This window comes from Halichoeres trimaculatus, unplaced genomic scaffold (genome assembly GCF_033239565.1).
Source record: "Halichoeres trimaculatus isolate MK-OKI-2021-1 unplaced genomic scaffold, fHalTri1.1 fHalTri1_scaffold_7, whole genome shotgun sequence".
Lineage (NCBI taxonomy): Eukaryota > Metazoa > Chordata > Actinopteri > Labriformes > Labridae > Halichoeres > Halichoeres trimaculatus.
This window is the reverse complement of record NW_027437185.1, coordinates 32461019-32483603: the sequence shown is the minus strand read 5'-3', so window position 1 is coordinate 32483603 and position 22585 is coordinate 32461019. Positions and strand designations below refer to the sequence as shown.

Below are 22585 nucleotides of genomic sequence, written 5' to 3'. Positions count from 1 at the left end.
CTTCTTCTGTCATTGCCCCAAGGCACTTTGATCATTCCTGAAGTTACAGTTGACAGTAGCAGTTTCTAGATACTTAAAGATGTTTGACATGTTTAAAAGAGATAGAGGTGTCGAATACGGGAAGTCAAGTGTTCTGAGATTTCTTAAAAAAAGGTGTTGGGGTGAGTTTTAAAGAAGGAGTAGTGAATCTTTGCAGGAAAGCAGCTTCAGAGAAATGAGGGTGATGCTTGGCGATGGGGTCAGGAGGTTGGCATCTGCTGATTTGAGACGAGGTCTTAAAAAGAACTACTATTTTTTGAGTCCCTATTGATAGCTGGTTGTGGAAATCCTTGAATTAGTTTAAGTCTTAAGGACTTCATCTGTGGATTCTGGAGATCTCCCATTGGATGTCTTCTCAGAAACTGGCTTTGGTTGAACCTTTATGCCATACAACCCTTTAAAGGAGGCTCAGAAGTAAGGTTTTGGGATAATAACATGTTTAAACTTCCAGTTTTATTGGATCAAACACTCTATATGTGTTGATTGTCCTCATTAGATTTACAAAGGACCATGAGGGACTATCAGAGGAAGCCTGTGTGGTTGTATTCGTCACCTTCACTCCACTGAGCATGCTCAGTAAAGCTCAGTCAATAATCTGAAGCCTAAGTGACAAAAGTCGTCTCTGTGAAACGCAGCGCTGAGACTCCAGAGCAATTAGCACCTGGCATGGCTGATGGAGACCAACTTTCATTCCTTTATGTTCACACCCAGGGTCTCCTCATTTATGGGGGTCATGAGTGGATAAGTTTGAGCGGCACTAAGGGGATATCTGTGGTGCCATTTATAAACTACTTCCTGTCAAAGTGACCTACAAGAAAGTGAGCGTGGAGTCGCCGAGACACTTAGCGGAGTCCCCATCCCTGGCACGCTGCCTTATATCTTCCATGTCACTTCAGTGTGCAAGGCTGGGAGGTGATTACAACTCTCACTCCAGCTCTTCTCATCATCATTTTTCAGCTATATGGGCGCTGGTCTGTCACTTAACCTTCACACGATCCCCCTTCCACTTTTTCTATCTTAAGAGTGGTTCTCAAAACGGGTTTGAGGCAGTTTGGATCACTTCAGGCTAAGTTGGAGGAAGTAGTGGTAGCAGTTACATTACGTTAAATCCCTCATACGTGTCAATCTGAGTCATGTGTTGTGACTTTTTGTAGTCTGAGCACCAAAGTCTTCTTATCATGGAATAATGACTTCCTATGCAGCGTTGGCTGAAGAGGAACTGTTGCTTATTCTTCTGATGGACCAATTAAGCAAATAAAATAAGCTCGGTGTCAGTTTTCTCAAGCTGCAGTCAGTTATCAGCCTCCATCACACCAACAGCAGCCTGTAACTCCCAGACAAAAGGGACCTTGTCACTTCCTATGGATGAGAAGGGGGTAAAATTAGATTTTCTCCTCTGGGGAATTGAGTCAAAGTGCATTTTGTACTTCAGCAATTCCGCAATAAGTAAGAGGGATTGCTGCAACAAATAGGTCTTTGGTCTGAAACCTCTTGATCCAGGGCTTAAGCAGTTCAGAACTAGCAGTACCAAAGCCTTCAAGGGTCAAATCAAATTATTCATGAAGTGCATCCATGGATGTACTACATGAGAAATCATCCCTTATATCCTGAGGAGACTTATAGTCTTCTTTTCCTTCATCCTGCTGTGATCTACAGCTGAGCGCGGAGGGAACTTGACCTTGTATGGCGATGGTGCATCCCTGCGTGAGCGTGTGAGGATGAGTGAGTGAGTGTGTACGTCTAAGGGGAAGTTTGGACTGTCCGGGACTCACCGGCACATGACGAGGCTTGTGACTGACCTTACATAACGTTACAAAAGGGGACGGCTGTAGAGCTTCCAGGAAAGAAGCCAGAGCTTTGATTTCTCTGTGCGGATCGATAAAGAATCAGAGAGTTAGCAGAACAATGGAGTGAGCAGGGATTATTTTATCTGCACCAACATGAGGATCAAGTGCAGTCGTCAGAGCTCGAATGTTTGGAGCTCATTTATGGTGCAAACGTTTGCAAAGGTGCACAAAACTCTGCACAAGTGGTGTAAAAAAAATTGTCTCCCTCTGATACATTTCAATACTTCAAATTCATTAATTATTTCCATTTATTAAAAATGCAAAGGCAGAATTGCTTTTACCGAGTCCCTGGGGACGCCATCACATTGCTCTCATTAAAAAGCACTAATTAAAAGAGAAAAAGAAATCAGATGATATGAAGTTATTATAAACAAATTGATTAACCAAGTCATGTCAGCTGAAAGTCTTTGAGCCTGAATGTGAAGCAGACCTCTGTGGACCTCAGTGGGCCCTGATTAAAGTGGAGCATCTATATGCACACTGAAACAACACTTCATCTCTGATGTTTGCCCTTAATGAAGATCATTTTCCACAATATGCACATGGAATTAGAAGTGGAGTGGCACTGTGAGGACTTGAAATGATCTCACTTTTATATACCTGTTCCTTTTGATGACTCCACGCTGACCTGCAAAATTTAGCAGTTTTTCTGGTATTTAAGCTGTAGTGATGGTGGACTGTCATATAGGAAAAGGAGGTCAGAGCAGAAGAAAGTTAAACAGGAGAGTGATGGGGCAGGGGCTAGAACACGGGTCAGACTTCATGTTCGGGATGCGTCATAAAGCGGTGGTTCTCTAAGCTCTGCATAAAATATGTAACAGAGTCCAGTGTTTTCCTTAGGTTTACAGCCTCGGGCAGGCAGCAACGTTGTCAGCAGCGGGGGCATGTGAGCGTCTTTATAGAGGAGGAGTTGGGAGTTGGATACAGATTCCGATACCTGGACTTTGGGTATCGATCTTGATCCTATACCAGTGTTAAAAAATAACCTGTATGCTCTACTGTGGGATAAGACTGGTAATTGTTTGAGCAAAAATCAAAAATGAGTACATATGGAATTACTGAAGTTAATATTTATTCAAACTATAAGTGTTTAAATGTTTAACAGCAGTTTGGTTAAAAAATGCTTCAGGATTTACAGAAATGACTTTTTAATTGTAAAATTTTATACCTTGTAGATGAAATCATAGTTTAGCCTTAGTGTCAAGTTTGGACGGATCCTTTCCCACGATACTCGATCCAGCTTTTAGGAGCTGGATTGGCGCCGATACCATGATCGGATCAGTTCATCCCTAGTTAGGAGATATTTTTTGTGGTGGTTTTCTCAGCTCTCTGTCTGCTATGTGTCCTGTCTGTTTGTGCGAATGTGTGGACTAGAGAGTGACACGAGAGTGGATTTTCCCTCCTTTCCCGTCCCACTCCTGATAAAATGACTCCCTCTCCTGTTCTACCCCCATTTTTTCCCTCTTCTATAAGGTTTTAGGCAAAACATTGAATTTGGTTTTGAATTTGTTTGTTTTATTTTCTCCCCATTCTTTTTTAGATTACTGTTGGCTTCTGGGAATTGTAGTTCTTTTCACTTGTGTTACAGTGTAGCCTTATTGGAAAAAACTACAAAATACCAGAACATTTCACAGATTATATTTTATCTTCCTGATAGGGATGGGTATCTTTCACAATTGAAACGATGCCCTGTACCTGGTAATTGGTACCGGTACTCGTTGGTACCAATTTTCTGTACTTTTTTAGTTATTATTTGTTTATGTGTTAAAAAAAATATGTTCATCTCCAGCTTGGAAAATTGCCTACTCTTCCACTCCTTCACAGTCACAAGGATGCATTTAGGTACCTAAACATGGTGCCTTTTGGTTTTATGTGAGTCGGTACCCGGTACTTTTGACAGAATTTGGTCAGGAAGTACCTAATTCAGTACCCGTCCCTACTTCCTGATTGGTTCCTGCTTCCATCAACTTTTTATCCTGTACCGTCCCAATCACATGATTAATAGTAAAGTTTACTCCCATCCAGCGGAAATCCCAAAATGTACAAATAACAACCCGTCTAAATTAGATAAAAAACATAAGGCTGTTTAGTCAGTTAAATAAAAAAACAAGGTTTAGACCTGATTTAAAACAGAGGTAAATCTAAATGACTTCTTCTGTGATCTGGTGTTATATGGAAAATAGATATATAACGGTAGGGGAAACTCTGGAGTCTCTATCCTGGAAAAACACTACCAATTATGACCACAGGTGTCACTGCAATCACCGTCATAACTCTCACAGAGTCTGTTTCTCTTCACTGAAGCATCTCTGCCTCTGTTCGAGTTAAACTTTGATGTTACTATCCTGTACGTAGGCGGCTGGTAGCGCTCCTTGAGTTGACCAATCTCCATATTTTTAGCTCTTGGTGTCTGCGTAGCTCCTCCCCCGAGGACTTAACTCAACCTGTGAGATATTTCTGTCCTCTCAAAACTTCTTGTGTAACTGAAATCTCAATAAGCTATTCATAGAAAAAAAAGCAGTGGAAAGATGTGAAGCTTTACCTCAGCGCCATGGTGACGACTCAAACAGGAGATAACCCGTGTAAGAATGTGTCATGTGTGTGTGTGAAGTTAGCGTGTGTTTAAAGATAGAAGCGAAGGATGCAGTCCAGAGTCTCTCTGGCCTTTCCGTATCCACTCGCCTGTTTTAGCCCAGATAGCTCTCCCACGTGCAGGCTGGCTATAAATAGCGCAGGTTTTTAATGCGTGATTGTCCCAGCAGGCTTTTTATGACTGAACGGGCCAGTAGGTTTCTCAGTGTTGTTGCTAAGGCAGAGATTAACCACAAATGGAAGTCACACGCTTCCCTTTTTTTTTTTTTACACTCCATTAGCACTATTATTTCATGCTGATGCACTTTACAGGCGCAGAAAGGAAGGATATTTCATAGGTTTAAAGAGGTCAGAGGTCAGGGTGAAGTTTGGCATCGATATTTCTATATAATCCACCTCAGTGCTGCAGTGAAATCTGAGTTTATCCTCTGTTTATAAGCCCTTATAAACTCTGAATGAACTTAATGCAATTTTTCAAGAACCATGCTCTAAAAATAGCTTCAATAGTGTCATATTTTACATTAATTTCATGCTCATTTGCTTAATTTGCTGGCTCTAATGCTTCATTTGAGTCGTGAACGATTTGGGCTCAGACACAGTGACTGATGTGTTTGTTGCTGAAATGCCATTGTGTCATGCCAGTGCCTTTAAAGGACATTAAAACAGAGAAGAAAAGGCCACTTCTTCTCCTCTTTATTCCCCTCTTAGCAAGCATAACACTGTTTTTTCTTTCCAAGAGAAGGATGACTGAGCACTTTGGGGTTTTTCTGATTTATATTCACACTCCAGACTTCTCTCCTCTTAGCTTAAGGTCTCTGAGAAGAGTGTGCTCTGAGAGTGAGACAGAGCTTCGTTTTAACTCAACGCTTTGAGTATTTTATGGACCCAAACATTCAAATGTAGATACAGACGAGCCCGTCTCACCTCTGGGCTGTTTCGCTGCCTTACTGGGCTAATCGTGCTCTGAACTGTGCGTGACCTGGTGCAGGAGGGCGCTATTCCTCAGAGAAGGGAGATGAACCGCGCAGCTTTATCGGCTTTTTCACACTGCACAAAGAATCTCTCCTGAACCGAGACTTTTCTCATTTATCAGGCCGTACATCCTCCATTCCTCCTCTTACTCCTCTCTTTGCTGCCTTTCTCTCCTCCTGCTCTCCTCCTCTCATGCATTTTAGGTTTGAGACGTCTGTTAGGTTGGAGAGCCGGGGAAGTAAAGTCCTAAATGGTAATGCTTCTCTGAAATCTGCTGAAGTCAAATTGGACAGAATGTACGACTCTTTTGTTGATAAAAGGTGAAGACATGACAGCTTGAGAAAAGATAAGATGAAACACAATTTGCAACAATATGGGATGAGACAGTACCAGGGGTGGCGTTATGGGTGGACCCAACAGTCCCAGGCCCACCCTAAACTTTTTTTAGAAAAAAATTAATAAATGATATGCAAAAAATAAATAAATTTAAAAAAAAATTAAAAGTTTTTTTTTTTTTTTTTGTTAAATTTTTGTCACTTTATGATAATTTTGTTATTATTAGATGCCCTGTTTTTTCATAATCAGAATCATTATCAAGTTTTATTGCCAGGCAGTTTTGCACAGGGATTTGACTTCATGTGTTGGTGCAACAATCAACAAGATAATACAGAATTACTCGCCATACACTCAGTAAAATAGAATAAAGAGAAAGTTAAGATAAAAATTTACCAATAAAAAAAATAAAATAAAGAACATTTATAGAAAAACTAAATGATAATAACTATAATTAGTTTGTTATTATTATTATTATTATTATTATTATTATTATTATTATTATTATTATTATTATTATTATTATTATTATTATTATTTTATCTTTTTATTATTATTCATAATAATAATGATAATAATAATAATAATAATAATAATAATAATAATAATAATAATAATAATAATAATAATAATAATTTGGGATTATATGGGAAGAAACAATGAGATAAAATATGTAACAAAATGTGCCGGTGATAAGATGAGAGGAGTTGAGATGAGACAAGATAATATGACACCACAAAATATGAGATGATACAGTGCACAAAGTTACAGGATTATGAGAAGAAACAGAACATTATGATATGTGTTGAGACATGACTGGATGATGAGATATGAGGTGGCAGGATGAGACAAGACAACATGATATGAGACAATGTGGTTCAATATAATATGATACCATACAAGATGAGATGAGATGATAAAAGTCGAGGCTGTTTTCGGAATGATACTGTAAATGACGTGACATGACGAGACGAGAAAGAATGAGATTCGATGTGACGAGTTTCTGTGCTTTAGCAGCACTGACTCGTGTCATCTTTCCATAAAGAAATCAAAGCAGCTCCACGTTCGGATCAAAAGAGAAATCTTCTTCAAACAGGAGAGGAAGAGGAACCTGCAGACATGAAGTGTTAAATTAAGGAGCGTGTTTCTGTTTCTGCCGACAGCTCAGAGTCACGGCTGTTACCAAAGTGTCCAGTGCTGCTGTGTTTCGATGTGTCACAAGATTTACACGCCGTCATTCGTGTCTGTTTTTAATCTCAGCAGTCCTGGGGTCAGAGGTCACTGGATCCAGACACAACAAACATAACCTGCACAGATCAGGGCTGCAGATGAAAAATGAGAGGAGGAGCAGAGAGGAGAGGAGGTGTTGCTAATTCCTGACTGTGTGTGTGTGAGTGTGTGTGTGAGTCATGTTGTGTAGCTGTCTAAGGCTTCATCTTTATTCAGAGTCGGGACACGGCGGTGTGTCGCCTTCTTCTGCTGCAGAGATGATGTTTAAATGCACATCACATATGTGTTAGCATGCTCAGCAGCGTGTGTGTGTGTGTATTCTTAAGCACGTGACACAAACCAATCTGTATCCAAGCAGGGTGTGTGTCTGTGCGTGTGTGTGTCTGTTAGAGAGCAGGACACACCAGCAGATCGTCATATATGGCTGAGAGCAGCTGCAGTGGTATGTGAATGTAAAGCTGAACGCTTCACATGAGCGTGTGTGTGTGTGTGAGTCTGAGTGTGTGTACCTGCTGCAACATATGCACACATGTTACACGCTGCATGTGTGTCGTGCCCAAGGATGTTTTTATTGATTGACGGCTTAAATGGAGAAAAAGAGGGGATGACGGAGGAGGGAGAGAAGCTGAGAGGAAACAATGAAATCAATCAGCCTTTGAGTTCATGAGACGGAGGAAAGGAGGGATAGAAGGAAGGAAAGAAAAAGAAGTGGATGACAGAAGATGAAGTAGAGAAGAGAAGAGAGGTTTAGGTCTTGAGGTGGTGAAAAGATGGATGGATGAAGAGAAGGGATTAGGAGGATAGGTAAGGAAAAGATGCTGAATGAAAGGAAAGAAGACAGGTAAGGAAAGGAGGAGAGAAAGAGGAGGTCAAGGAGGAAGAGTGATGGAATTGAGGGAGAAGAAGAGGATGAGATGAAAGGAGGGACGCGCTGAGCTAACGAGTGATGGAGGAGGGGATGAGTCAGGCGCACGTGAGAAGGATGTGAGCTGCATGCTAAGTAACACACACCCTCACACACACATTAGCTCACACACACACACACGGGCTAGGTGAAGACACACACCTGCATTGGCAGCCAGAAGGAGAGGAAGCAGTGGGAGGGTCTTATAGAGGGCATCCTCTCCCCTCTCGTCCTCCGTCTCCTCCCTCCATCCCTTCATCGCCTGCTGCTTCTCTATCAAGTCACGACTGCCCTCCTCCCCCTCCTCCTCCTCCTCCTCCTCTTCTTCCTCCTCTCACTCTTTTATCCTCCCCCTCTTCTGACCCACATCTCTTCCTCTCCCTCTCGCCCACTCTTCCTAACCTTTTCCCCCTTTACCTCTTTCCTCCAGCTACTCTTCCTCCCTCTTTCACCCCCTCCATCCCTCCTTCTTTTTTCCACTTTGCTGATTGGCTCTTTGATCCTGTCGGCTTCGCTCTTCTGTGTAATTCCTTGCTTCAATTTATGAAGCTGTAAATGTTATCAGCACGTTATCAATTCCTTGACCCAAATAAACACACACTCACACACTCACACACACTCACTCACACACACAGAGTAAAGCAGTGTGGATTCAAACATTACAAGCAGCAGTCGTAAAAACAGCATGATATTACTATGATTAAAAAAATGATCCCTGGATCTGACTCTCCAGATGAAAGGATGTGGTCAGTGTGTGTGTGTGTGTGTGTGTGGACATGAGTAGGAGTTTGTAGATCAGAGGAGGATTATAAAAAGGTTTGGTAATCAAAAATAACAATAATCTTAATTAAGTTCACCTACATGTACAGTGTGATGTGATTGCTTTCTCTGAACGCAGACATGAGAATCTATGTTTTTTTTCACCTTTTTCTTAACTAACACACAAACAAACACCAATAAAGCTCCCTGAATCTTTGAGTTAATGTTACCAAAGGTGCATGATGTTGGATTCAACAGTATTTATCAGAACAAACTCAGTACAAATTGAGTGTAATACTTACAGGGGTTAAATTTGTTTAATCATGTGAAATCATGTTGGTTTTACTCGAGCAAAGAAAGGACAGACTAGTTTCATATCATCAGCCTCAAAGAATAAAAAACACACTTTTATGTTTATTTAATTTTTACTTCATTAATTGCGGCTATTATGCTATGAGGCTTAAGATGTGAGGTTTTGTGTTTAGTAAACATCTGTAGAGAAAGTGGACTGGTTTGAAGACAGTGGTTTAAATCATGTATGAAATAATTCATGTTGATGGTAGTGGTGAGTTTTAGCAAGAACATCACGATACAATAATATCACAATATTGAGGTATATTATGATATTCTACACAGTTAATTATTTGATTGAAAACAACTTTTCTATGTTATTGAGTTTGAAGTATTGTAAGTCAGATGCAGTGTTTCATACATACACTTAACTTGAAAACATAAAGTGTGTCAAGTTTGTAAGTTAAACCGCTATGACATTAAACTAATGCTGCAAAGAAATTAGTGGTTTAAAGACGTGGTCAGTTGGTGAACCAGATAAAAGTCACTTGGTGTAACCAATGTTACTCATATAAAATCTAATATTGTGCAAAAAATGACGATGATTATTATTTTATCAGTCTACTACACTGTAAAAAGTAAACTTGAAATGATTTTGAACTAACTGACCCATTTCAGAGTAAACACCCCCACACTGTCCGACTTGCAAAAAGAATAAATATTTTTTTTATTTTACAACGTTTTGGTGCTAGACCTTCATCAGGCAAACAATTTGATGATCGGATAGAGCATGTTGAATAGGAGGTGGTGGCCTCACACCTGCAAAGGTATGCAGTATATCACTCAACAAGTCCGTTTGAGGAGACATTTTTATGACCAGGATGAAACCTGGAATGTAGAACTTACTCTGACAGCTGGACCATTTTTCTTTTTTGAGTTGCTCTGATTTAGTTTTATGGGATTTTATCCCCTTAATATTATTCTGAATGTGTCTGATTGTAAACTTTATTTCTGGTTCTGTTTTTGTCACTTTTCTCTCAGCTAAGTAATTTAATCCTTATTATCTGTTCTGATCACTTTTTTTGATGTCATGATGAGAATGTGTCTGCAGGTGTGAGGCCACCACCTCCTATTTAACATGCTCTGTCCGATAATCAAATTGTTTGCCCGATGAAGGTCAAGTACCGAAAAATCGTAAAATAAAAAATATTAAATTCCTTTTGCAAGTTGGACAGTGCGGGGGTGTTGACTCTGAAATATGCTCTACAGGATACCTGGACCGCCAACGCACCTGTCCTGAAATAGATGTGTGAACAGTTTTTCCTTTTGTGAAACTAACTGACCCAAGAATAGAGAGAAAACACTGATGTTTACGGCATCAAAACCGACATCATCAAGTTAAGGAATAAAATATTTGAGATTATATTTACTATACAGTTTATGGGAAACATACAGTGGAGTAGCTCTTCAGCGCCATCTACTGCAGTGGAGGTGCGGAAGATGTATTGTACTTCCAACTCACCAAAAATATGAATTTTTATTTTAACAAAAATATCAATATTAAGAGTTGAAATATCAATATTTAATAGCAGGTGTAAGTATTGTGATGTATTGCCGTATCAAGATTTTTTCACACCTTTTTAAACAATGGAGGATCATTCTAGTCATGTACCGCTGGGGCTCCTTGTCCTCTAAGGGCCACCGTACATCACCTAAAGAAAGGGTGAGCATGAGAGTGTTTTAGTCAAAAATCTGACTTTATATATATATAGCTTAATATTCTTATTTATACACACTGTACGTAGAAAAAAGGGCTGGGACGATATGCTATTTTTGCGATTCTTCGATATTTCTGATTGTTGCGATTTTAAGTTTGCTTTTTTAACAACAGGCCAATTGAAAAAGATGAATGATGATAATGGTGTCTACAGACTGTATAAGGAGCCATATTTTCCCAAAAAATAAACATCATGTGAGTCAAAGAGAAACATGTTCCCCTTTACAGGAGAAAAGGGGTAACTTTTTCCCAATCTAGTTTATGAACAAAGGCTGAAATGAAGGGTTTAGATTTGGACAAACTTGTGTTTTGATACCGACTCACATTTTTGGGAATGGTTTTAAGTTATTTCTAAGACGTTTTTCTGTTATTTGATTGCAGGAAGCGATCAAAAACATAATTTTCAGTCTCAAGCTCATATTAAAGAAGAGAGAACATTATATGAGCACTGACATCAGATTGGATCACAAATAGTACCAGCTAATACAAAAACCCAGGATTTAAAAATATGAGTTTTTGCTTCTGTAAGCAAAAGTATTTTTTCAAATATGCTGCATTTCCACTTCAATCCAATAAAAAAGGGGATAATTAAAAACTCCTATGCTTTGAATGCAGAGTTGTAACAGCAGCTGCAGGGAGAGAAATGAAGCGATGACTCATGATCTTATGATGCGCTGCTATGCGAGAGTGATAATTTAATATTGTTAATTCATCAGACATGGTGGAGTGTTTATGAGTTTATGGAGTGTGTCATTTCTGCTTGTGTGAAACAGTTTGTGATGAAGAAAAAGAGACGAGAGCTGACGCTGTTTTCATGACGACTTCCTGTTAAGCTTTCACCAGAGGCTGATTTACAACTATCTGAACAAAAAGCGAGAATATGAAGATTTTCTGTTGACTCATTAAAGTTGACTGAGCAGTTTTCATAAATGTCAAAGTTCCTCTAAAGTCAGGTCGTCAGTAATTGTCAGACTGAGGCGTCAGAGCAGGCTGATCAAAAAAGTTAACGCTGAGTTTGTTCATCTAAAACAAGCGTCTTCAACCTGCAGCTCTTTGATTCCTTCGCAGTGGCTCCTTGTAGCTTTAGATAAATATCATTGAGATATAACAAAAAATATATATTTTTCTTACAGAGGGTATTAATGAGCAAAATAAACAATAACTGTAATGAAATTTGAGTAAAACTTTCAATTGTATTTTTTTTTAATTATTAGTTTTCATAAAATGTTGAATTTTTTGCATTTTTTAACTTTAAGATTTCTTTAAATTTTTGGAATTTGTTTTACAATATATTATATTTAATATATATAATCTTCATATTTTTGAATTTCAATTTTGTCAAAAATTATTTTGAAAATTGTTTAAAATTTAATTTTAGTTTTTTTATTTTTGCAGGGTTTTTTTCCTGCAAATTTATTGAATTCCAAAAATATTTTGTAATTTTTGCTATTTTATGTAACGTCAAAATTGTTTGAAATTAACTTTTAATGGTACTTTTTCATTTTTGCAGGGTTTTTTTCTGCAAATGTATTAAATTCCAAATATTTTAAATTTTTTGCAATTTTTTTGGAACTTCAAAATTCTTTGAAATTTAATTTTATTTTAACATTTTTTATTTTTGCAGTTATTTTTCTGTGAATTTATTAAATTCCAAATATTATGTAATTTTTGCAATTTTTATAACTTCAAAAATGTTTGCAATTTAATTTCAATATCTCCACATATTTCCACATTTTTATGAATTTCATTTTTTAATTCTTTGCAAAAAAATTATATATATATATATATATATATATATGTATATATACATATATATATATGTATATATATATATATATATATATATATATATATATATATATATATATATATATATATATATATATGTATGTATATATATATATATATATATATATATATATATATATATATATATATATATATATATATATATATATATATATTTTTTTTTTATGTCCACAAATGTATTGAAAATAAAGAAAAATAAATAACGCATCACATGTGCATCAATAAATTCAAAAACCTTCTAGATTAGATAATTATTTACTAGATTTTTACTTTGCATAGAGTTTTAAACACTGTATCATCTTTTTTGTGAAGATAAAGTAGATTTTTGTGGCTCCTGAATAACTTTAATCCAGGTGAGCTGTGGAAAAATGGCTCCTATGAAAGTAGAGGTTGCAGACCCCTGATCTAAAATATAAATAAAGTGAATATCAGTGGCTGACATGCTGGATGTATTTTCAGTCTAAGGTTGTGTGTGAAATATAAGCGAGGTCATGCGTAGTTCAGTCACTTGCCGATGAGATTACCGCCAAGGAAACCTGATAGTAAATAAAACCGTCGGTTGGATTCAGTTTGGTGTAACTGGTCGACCCAGTCGGCTCGCCAGCCAGATGAATGAAGAAGGGGAAGTGTGTGTGTGAGAGAGTGTGTGTGTGTGGGCTTTTAAGTGGATGGGAGACAGATAGGGCGGTTACATTCTTCTCTGAGAGGACATCGAGCTCAGGCTGGAAACTATGTGCACACTACACACAAACATCATCCAGATATTCCAGAGGGTTGTAAAAATCGAGTTTGTGGCTTTCTCCTTCCCTGCTTCACAAGAATTCCTCCTTCAGCCTCCTCCCCGGGAGACTCCAGTCACTTCCCTTCACACTGAGTCACGTCCACACTCTTCCTCTTCTTCTTCTTCTCCTTTTTCTCTCTTTATGACGTGGCTCAGCGTTTCTGTCGGAGCCTCAGACATGTGTTGTGACTGTGGACCACGTGGCTGCAAACCTCGGCCTGAGACGCTAGTTTGGGGTCTGTCTTCCCTCAGATCAAGGAGGATTTCTGTGTGTTTTTAGGAAAAATTTAGGGCTTTGAAGGGACTTGTAAGAGGGTTCAAGGATTCTTAAAGGAGTTAAGGGGTTAGGGACATTTCTCATGGAGTTTTAGGGTTTTTGAAGATGCTTTGGGTGGTCACTCAGCAGCAAATACTTCCAGGGTTTTCAAGAGGATTCAAGGGTCATTGAAGGGTTTCAGGTGTTGGTGTGGCTTGATTTCAGGCTCAGTGGGTCAAACAGCACATTGAGAAGTGTGAGTCAAGATTTAAGGGCTGTTTTTGGAGATTTGAAGGAGTGCCAAAACTTTATTTTGTTGTACATTTGGATTTAAAGTTTGGGTGGATTTGGGATCTTTTGGGGGGTTTTAGAGGTGTAAGAATCAAATTTTGAAATAAACCAAGGATGAAGACTTAAATGGAGTTAATTTTAGCCCATGAAAACTTGTCATGTTTCGTTCTTTTCATCAATTTTTGGCAAAGCTTGGTGGAGTTGTGGTTTACTGATGGGTACGATGGTTTTAGAGGCTTGATTTCCAAGTTACACAAAGAAGTTTTGACTTTCTTAGCATGGTTTTTGTTGAGTTTTGAGGCACCTGCCAATGAACTCAAGGCTTCACATACTTGTTTTGAAGTTAAGGAATCAAATTCTGAGTTTCACCAAGGATTTTGAGATCCTCTAGATCCTCCTTTGGGGTCCTGATACTTTTCCAAGATTGTCAACTTGATTCTTAAAGTGATTCAAAGAGGAGCTTCAAAGTTTGAGTGGTTCAAGGATTGAAGCTTCAGGGATTAGAAAGTTCATTAAGGTCAGCAAAACTTTTTAGGGGGGTCTTTTGAAGGGTTTAAGGCTTGATTTCGATTGATTGAGAGTTGCAAAAGATGAGTGTAGACCTAAAGTAAGACTTATAGAAAGATCGACCCATCCTTACAGGACACTTTATTGGTTGTTTAAGATAAAACATAAAGATTTTTATTGTCCCACAGGTGTTGTTCAATGATTTTCAATAAAATACGATTTGAACATTGAGGGTATATGCTGTCAGTTATAAAAAATAAACAATAAAAATCTGTATCAGCAGGTCAGGCTTTTTAAAGACTGGCTCATCAGTGATTGGCCAGAAAATTGTGATTGGTGCACCCCTACTTTTGGAGTTTATGTGGCTCTCTCACCTGTTTTGGTATCAGTTTGTGAATGAATGAATAAAAACTCTTCATTTTAAGTGCCCTGACATAATCTCCATTGAAACAAATGAGTGTGGTGCAAATCATTACCAGTTTGCATGACAACTAGTTAGTTAGTTGATCTTTATTTCATTCATATTGTTTTATAAAAAGATGTATACATACAAGATAAATATAAGAGAAATCTGAAATAAATGAAAAGGAGCAGAAAGAAGAAAAATCTGATTGTATCTGCACCTTTGCTCACAAAAACTTTAACTTGACACTTATCAATATGCACAAATAAAAGTTACACTTTTTGGCCCATATGCCATATTAACCTTTGTGCAAAACAATTCACAAACATAAAACTCAGTTTCACCCAAACAAAAGAAAGCGACAAAAACAACATTAAGACAAAAAAAAAACACTACCAAACAGGGATTAGAATATCTGTGGTTCCCAATATCTGTCTAATGTGTTAGTTTTAATACGTTTTTGAACTACAAAGAGCAGAGGAACCAATAACCTTTAAATCCTGAGTCAATGGCCAATAAATCTGTGGATTAGTGAAAGTAAACAAGGTGCTCATTTCTTAACACCCTCGAGAAAGATGATGATCACCTGGAGACCTCTGGGGTCATGTTTGCACCTTGCTGTGAGTCACACAAAGACAACTCTGCATACGTAGATCCCGCTGATGACTCAGTACAGTTACCTCCTGTTTCTAGTGTTGAACCTAATCGAACATGAACGTCTCATCCTCTGTGATGAGAAACTGTTGAGAGATGAGAGGCTGTGACAGTGAGCACTGTGATCATCTACACTTTATGGCAGATGATGGCGGCTTTCATCCTGAGTACCTCAGCTGCTGAATACTTATTTCAGAAAGTGTGACCCAACAATCAAAGCTCTGACCCTCACAGGAAGCAGAGCTCTTTCAGTCCCAGAGAGGGATCAGATTCGTTTCCCATGTTTGGAAGCTTGAGGAAACATCTCTTCCTCTGTGATCACACGAGACGTGAGTGACGCACAATCGTTTCTCACTGAAGATGTCCCCAGCTGTGATCAGCACCTCCAGTTGTTTGAGTTCAAGTTTTACAAAGTAACTCCTGCACTTTTGTGTCGTCTCAAAAAAGACCAAAGCGCCCAGGGAATTCGCTTTAATCTGGATGTTTGACTAACATGACCTTTCTCTCTTTTTCCGTCCTCAGTATGGGGAGGAGGAGGTGTGTTCGGACCGATTGGACACTGACTTCCCGGACATCGACCTCTCCCAGCTGGACACCAGTGACTTTGACAGCGTCAACTGTCTCAGCGAGCTGCAGTGGTGCAACGACCAACCAGCAGATGCTTCACCCGCCTCCATCCATTACAGTACAGCTGATGAGCTCTTTGAGGTGAGTCTTCATCAGCTGAGGAGCGGTCACTGACTCCAGAGAGACATCAGTCTCACGCGATGGGCAGGAACTGAGTTTGGCCGTGTATCCCAGTAAAATGAGTTACTTGATGCAGCGATAGGAGACCTACAACCCTGAAGACACAAACAAGTCCCTGCTCAAGAGAAGCAGCTTCATCAATCTCTTTAAGTCCAGATTGCTTTAGCTTTAGCTTTAGGGCTAATCCACAGAGTTGGCACGCTGAAGCTGCTTCACCTGCTTCACCTGGAAGCTTGTACATGTGGATTTAAGTTTCAAACAACAAACTTCTGTGACCTAAAACTCAACACTGGTTCTTCAGAAAGGCTCTGAGAAGTTTTAACCCAGTGTTTATTGTGTTCAGGACATGATTTAGGGCTGAAATTGAAAATAGTTTGAGTCAGTGTTGAATAAGAAATCAGTTTTGGTTGAGAACTTAAATAAGACAAGGGGAATTTTCACAGATCATCTTGTTTTAAATCTTGAGCACACACTAACTACAAGATTTGAAAATAATGACCAGCTCACACGACAGAAATATAGAGTGGACAGCGTGGCTCCGCCATTTATCATTGTACGGTTTTGAAGCCAGAACACCCCCGTCACAGGCTCAGCAATTGGCAGCAGTTGCAGCCAGAGTCTGCGCAGTAGAGACGATGAGGGATTCTGGGAGAATCTGAGTGGAGCTGGGTGACAAAAATACTATTTTTTCTTCTTTTGCGAGTCTAAACACTTCTTGACTCTACCTCCCGACATATTTTACAGTCCCTGAAAAAAGTACACAAGAACAGCAGCTGTAAATCATCGTTAAACGTGACATAAAACCTCCTTTTTAACCTTTTATAACTAATGAAAACAAAACTTATCAGAAAAAGGGGTCTTGAATGCAAAGCAGCCAAAGGATATCTTCAAATCACCACAACAATCGGACATGAGAAACATTTCTCTGAGGTGTATTCATTTTTTAAAGTTTGACCACAGCCCATCTGGAATGACTGGAAAGCTGGATTTTTTTACCTATACTGCAGCCAGCCACCAGGGGGAACAGTTTTTGTGGTGACCTCACTTTGAGCCAAGCAAGATGACATCCATTTTATTTTTTTTACAGTCTATGGGTGGGACAGGAAGAGGTGCTTTTCATCCGTTACACCTAGCAGAGAAACAGACATGAAACTCTGGCTGGATCAGTCAATAGCGGCATGATCACACACCAATCACTGGCGAAACAACAGTTTGCTTGTTGCTACTGCATGAAAATGATGTGATTATGTGTTGTTTTTAAAGTGGTTAGTGGAAAACATGAGATATCTGTGCGGTTGTTGTCTGTTGTCCGGTCTCTTGTAAGGGTCTTTTTCTGATTGGCTGTTGACATCCTCAGTAAGAATGACTGGCGTAATCATCCCGATAAATATCAAATATGTTTAAAAATGAACTAGAAGATAATCTGTACTAAACATCGGGCCCAACTTTGGTCCTGGATCAGGTTTCTCTGGATTATCCGGAGGGCTGAATCAGGGTTATATTGGCCCTCAGAATCTTGTAATGTGAGCCAGGCTTTTAATGGAGCCATATTTGTAATGAACAGTCAACCGCTAGAAGGCCATTTCGTTTTCTACACTCCCAAATTCTGGAGGTGGTCTCTGATATACTCTTCTCTATCATCCAAGAGGACAACGGGCAAGGTTTGTAATCTCATAGAGTAGAGTGTGGTCAGACTATGACTTCTCAATAGATCCCTGCTCTGAGATCTCCTCCAATCAGGAGCAGCCAATGAGACACCTGATTGGTAGCGCTTAAAACAGACAGACATGGGCAGAATAAGCTGTTTGGCATCGGCAGAGATAACCTGGAAAAATTTTTATTGGCACAACCCACGCACTCAGCTCTGCTTCCTTTCTTCCTTAAAATTCATTACCAAGAGCCTTGTTGCATCAAAGAGGTTTTCTACAAAACACAATTTCTTACTTTTTATACCAAGTTTATTTTAAGACAGCTCCTGCCAAAATATCTTTTGCATTTTCACAGATGCACACAAAAAGATGAAGCTGTTACACGTCAGACAAGACGAAACCTCCATGTACAGCAACATCAAGATGAGCAATATAAGCCAAAAACTCCTAATAGAGAACATCTCCAAGCAAAATGAAGGCTTACATTTTGGGCTGGGCTTGAGCACACTTTGAGTTAACAAATTGTCTTATTGATTTGGTCCGTCCACCCGTAAAGCACACTCCTAATTGCCTGGACCTACAATAAAACGTGACCTTCAGGTCAGTGCAAACAAACCTTGAGATTTAGACGAGCGTGCCTCAGAGAGCGCTGCAGAAATCAGTAATTCTACGCCGTGCTGCATGTAACATGAACGTGAAAGCAGCTTTCCAATAAAAACCCTCAGGCTCAGGTGTCCTGAGCCCTCACAGGCTGAATTCAGGGAATACCCTCCCTGGTTTTCCTCCATCTGTAAGCCTGCACCATCGATTGTCTATAAGTTTCCAACCACAGCCATGTCTGGTGGTCCCAGAGTGTGCCTGGAGACTAAAAACACGACAACATGGAGATGAAGTAGCATTTGAGTCCAGATCATTGGCTATGAAATGCATCTCTGCTGCTGGAAATTGCTTTGATGCTGCGATGCACCACAGAGGATTGGTTAAATGAAGACAGGCTAGGCATGATGGGAATGCAGGTGAGGTAAACACAGACTGTCTCGGTCCACACTCCCTGGATTTTTATTCTTATTTCGATTCCCATTAGCTGACGCCTCAGCGTCTTCCTGCTTTACGACAGTGAGGAGTATGGACGATAGTCGAAGTAACGGTAAAGGATGTTGACGTTGGAGAAATCTTTTGAGATGGATCAAAGAGAATCTATCCTTTCTTATCCATCAGTTTTATCTTTAATCCTTACTTTTATCTTCCTTAATTAATCTTCCCTCTGCTGAACTTGTGCCTTCCTCTCTCTGTTTAGACTCAATCGTCTTCCTTTCCTCCCGTGTTTGAGCTCTTTTTAAGATAAACAGATATTTCTCTCTGCTGCACCCTCCAGCCCCTCAGCATATTACATTTCTGTCAATATTTCATTGATCCGGCTAATACAGCGGCGCAGACGGTTAGACGGCGTCCATTTATAAACACAGGGTAATGAATAGAGTGATAAGCAGACAGATGAAGCCCCTGGTGTCACTGTCTCTCTGTTGTCTGTCAATACGCCACTTATTTACACAAGTGTAAAGGAATCTATCCCATGTCGGGTGGGATTGATTCGTCTCTGTGTGCAGCAGCTTCTGTAACCTTGGAGAGACAGGGGACGGGAAATGAAAAGAGATAGAAGGTTAGGCTAATTACATATTATTACTTCGGCAATAACCATGATGCTACATATGCAAATGATGATTCATTATTCGGCCTCCTGGCTGTCATTGATTTAACTTTGTGGGACTCCCTGCCGCTGTGTCGCTCTTTTTTGCTTTTCCATTCAGTCCAGAATCAAATTATTATCCAGGAAATCGGATTAGTATCCATGTGATTAAACTAGCATAATCAGGTAATATCTATGAGTGCTTTTAAATGCAGCAGTACAGTAGTGTAAAGAAAGCAGGACTGGCAAACATTTTTTTTAAAAACGCACTCAGTGGCAGAATCTCCACAGGTGTTTTAATTAAAGTAGTATTTTTTGGGGCATTTACACTTTTAATTTTGGAGGATAGAAATGGAGAATTTCCATCACAAAACATAATTACATACATGGATGCAGTAAAATGCCCTTTATGATTTGACTTTAAATGGATTTTATTAAAAAAATGAATAAATGCTGCATTGTTGCACCAGTGAGCAGCTTCAAAACGTCTATTCTGTGAGATTAAGGTTAATTTTGTGATGTTTGAAAGTATAAATTTGCAGCAGATTTCGTGCAGTTACTCTGTGATCATGCTTACTCACTGGTGTCCAGGGATTCCTGGTTAATGCAGAATTATTTGCACTTTTCAGGAGTTTGTTTAGTTGCTTTTTATAACTTTCTTTTATTTAGTTTCATTTTTAGGTCTGGTATGGTTCAAACACTCCTGAGCAGTGCTCTGCAGGCGTTTGTGATATCTTTGGTATCTTTGCGTTGACTAAATTGTGATTTATGCACAATAATGATTTTAAAGTTTTGTTTTGGATTTTTTGGGGGGCTTTTTATGCCTTTAATTAGAGAAGATAGGCCACTGGATAATAGTGATGTTCTGATCCATTACACTGATTAAAATCAATGCCTTATATGGCTTTTTTTTGGAGGATCAGACAGCATTGGATTTCATTGCGTAATTGGGACTGATACAATTTTCACGTGTTGTTAGCATCGTCATGCTTTACTGCTGCTGTAAATCTCCCTGGACTCTGCACTTTCTTGGTATTTTTTGTGTACAAAGTTTAGCACCAGCACTTTTGAAGGTTTTCTTTTTTATCTATTGACTATTTATTTATTCATTTATTTTGTAAAATTGAGTTGTATTCTGGCTTTTGTTATTTAACTATTCAGAAATTTTGTTATTTATAAATTTATTTATTTATTTATTTATTATTTATTTATTTATTTGTACATTTATTCATTCATTTATTGATTGATTTATTATGACCTAGATGAACTGTTGAGGAATTTATTTATTTATTTTTTATGTTATTTATCTATTTATTTATTTATCTATTTGTTTATTTATATATTTATTTATTTATTTTTGTTATCTAGTTCTTAATTTTGACCTGGTTGAGAGAGCAACAAAAAAAAGGATATATATGTAATACTGGTTGCGTTACTTCTAAGGGTCTGAAAATGTAGGTATCAGTTTCAACATACCATGAAAAAATTGGGTTCAGATTGGAAGTCAAAAATCTGTTTTGGGACATCCTTATTGGATAAAGTAGGAAACAGGGTGGCCATAGGCTGGATTTGAACCCTGGGCCACCTGTTCAAGGAATAACCTCATGGGGCGCGACCTAGACAGCTAGGCCATCTGAAACCCCCAAGATTTATTTAATTTGTGTTTGGTTTGAAGACAACAGAACAACCAGACTTTATGTCCTCTTAGCCTTATTCTCTGTTGGTGCAAACCAAGTGAGCGTGTTTGATTTGCACGAAACAAGGCAACATCATATCTGCTTCTTGGTATCAAAAGATGGAGAACTGTACAGTCTCTCATTAAAAGCCGTTATTGGTTGCTACAGAATAAACTCTTTACCTGCTTCTTAGCACTGACTAACTCAAAGACTTAATGTAGTTCTTTTTTATAAAAACATCTTTTGTGATGGGGTTGCTTACCAACATCAGGCCAATCAGCTGCGCCTGTAAGCTTAGCTCTTTGGACAAAATGCAGAGCAATCTGTGTATCAAATGATAACTCAGAAGGGTCATTGTGATTGTTTTCCGTCTTTGTAGCAGCAGTCAGACACTCAAGTAGCTTAACTCCAATTGTTGGGAGCACAAACAGTCTAGAAAGAAAACCTTCTTGATAAAAGATGGAGTTTCACTGGACTATCTCTGAGAGTTCAAAATCCTGAATCGAGGAGCCCTGTGAAGAAAAGGAGAGGCAGCGTGCCTGTGAGACACAGAATGAGTTTAATAATAAATAGTTTGGCAGCCGGAACAGATAGAGCTGGAAGATAAAGAGAAACAGACAGATGAATGGAGCTCAGTGGCTTCCCGTAGGCCAGCCGTGCTATCACCTCCCCACCAGACTCTGCTCTCAGCAAGATGGCAGCTCCATCACAGTAAACAACCCCTGTGTGAGTAACAGGATGGAAAACTGACATATTTAGGAATGAAATCACAGATAGATGCTATTTTTCACTGATTATTTTAAGATTAAAACTATTTTAGGATGTGATAATTTGGGAAATGATGGTTTGAGTTTGCAGAGAGATGTTCCATCTCATCGCTACCTTCAATTAAAGTGATGTTGTGTTGTGCAAACCTGTGTAATGATCTCTGAGGTCAAAGGTCAGAGTTGCACTTTTCTGATTGAAGTTAAAAAGGAAGTAAGAATATACTCTAGATCAAGGGACTTCAACCTGCGGCTCTATGACTCCTTTGCAGTGGCTCCTTGTAGCTTTAAAAAGATCACATTGAAATAAAAAAAATATTATTTTTCTTTACTGGGGGTATTGATAATTAAAGACACTGAATTAACATTTAATTCAAATATTTTTAAGAATTTTGCTTTTTTTTTATTTTTGAATTTCAATTGTCTGTTATTTTTCAAATTAAGAAAAAAATCCAATTTTTTTAAAGATTTTGTTTTTGATTTAAATTTATTTATTTCAATTTTTTGACTTTTTTTTTAATTTAGTAAAAAAATCAAAATTTTCTAAAGATTTCGCAAATTTTTGAAATTTTTGCAAATTTCATTTTTTTTATTTCTGCATATGTTTCCAAATTAAA

The 22585-nt window shown here is 38.5% G+C and overlaps 1 protein-coding gene across 1 annotated transcript in view; it reads left to right on the top strand.

The window, feature by feature from the left end:
• ppargc1b (peroxisome proliferator-activated receptor gamma, coactivator 1 beta) overlaps positions 1-22585 on the top strand; it is a 134369-nt gene that overhangs the window by 79744 nt on the left and 32040 nt on the right. Inside the window, exon 2 of the mRNA XM_074673839.1 lies at positions 15968-16153. Within this exon, the coding sequence (XP_074529940.1) occupies positions 15968-16153 (186 nt within the window). The remainder of the gene's footprint in view (positions 1-15967; positions 16154-22585) is intronic.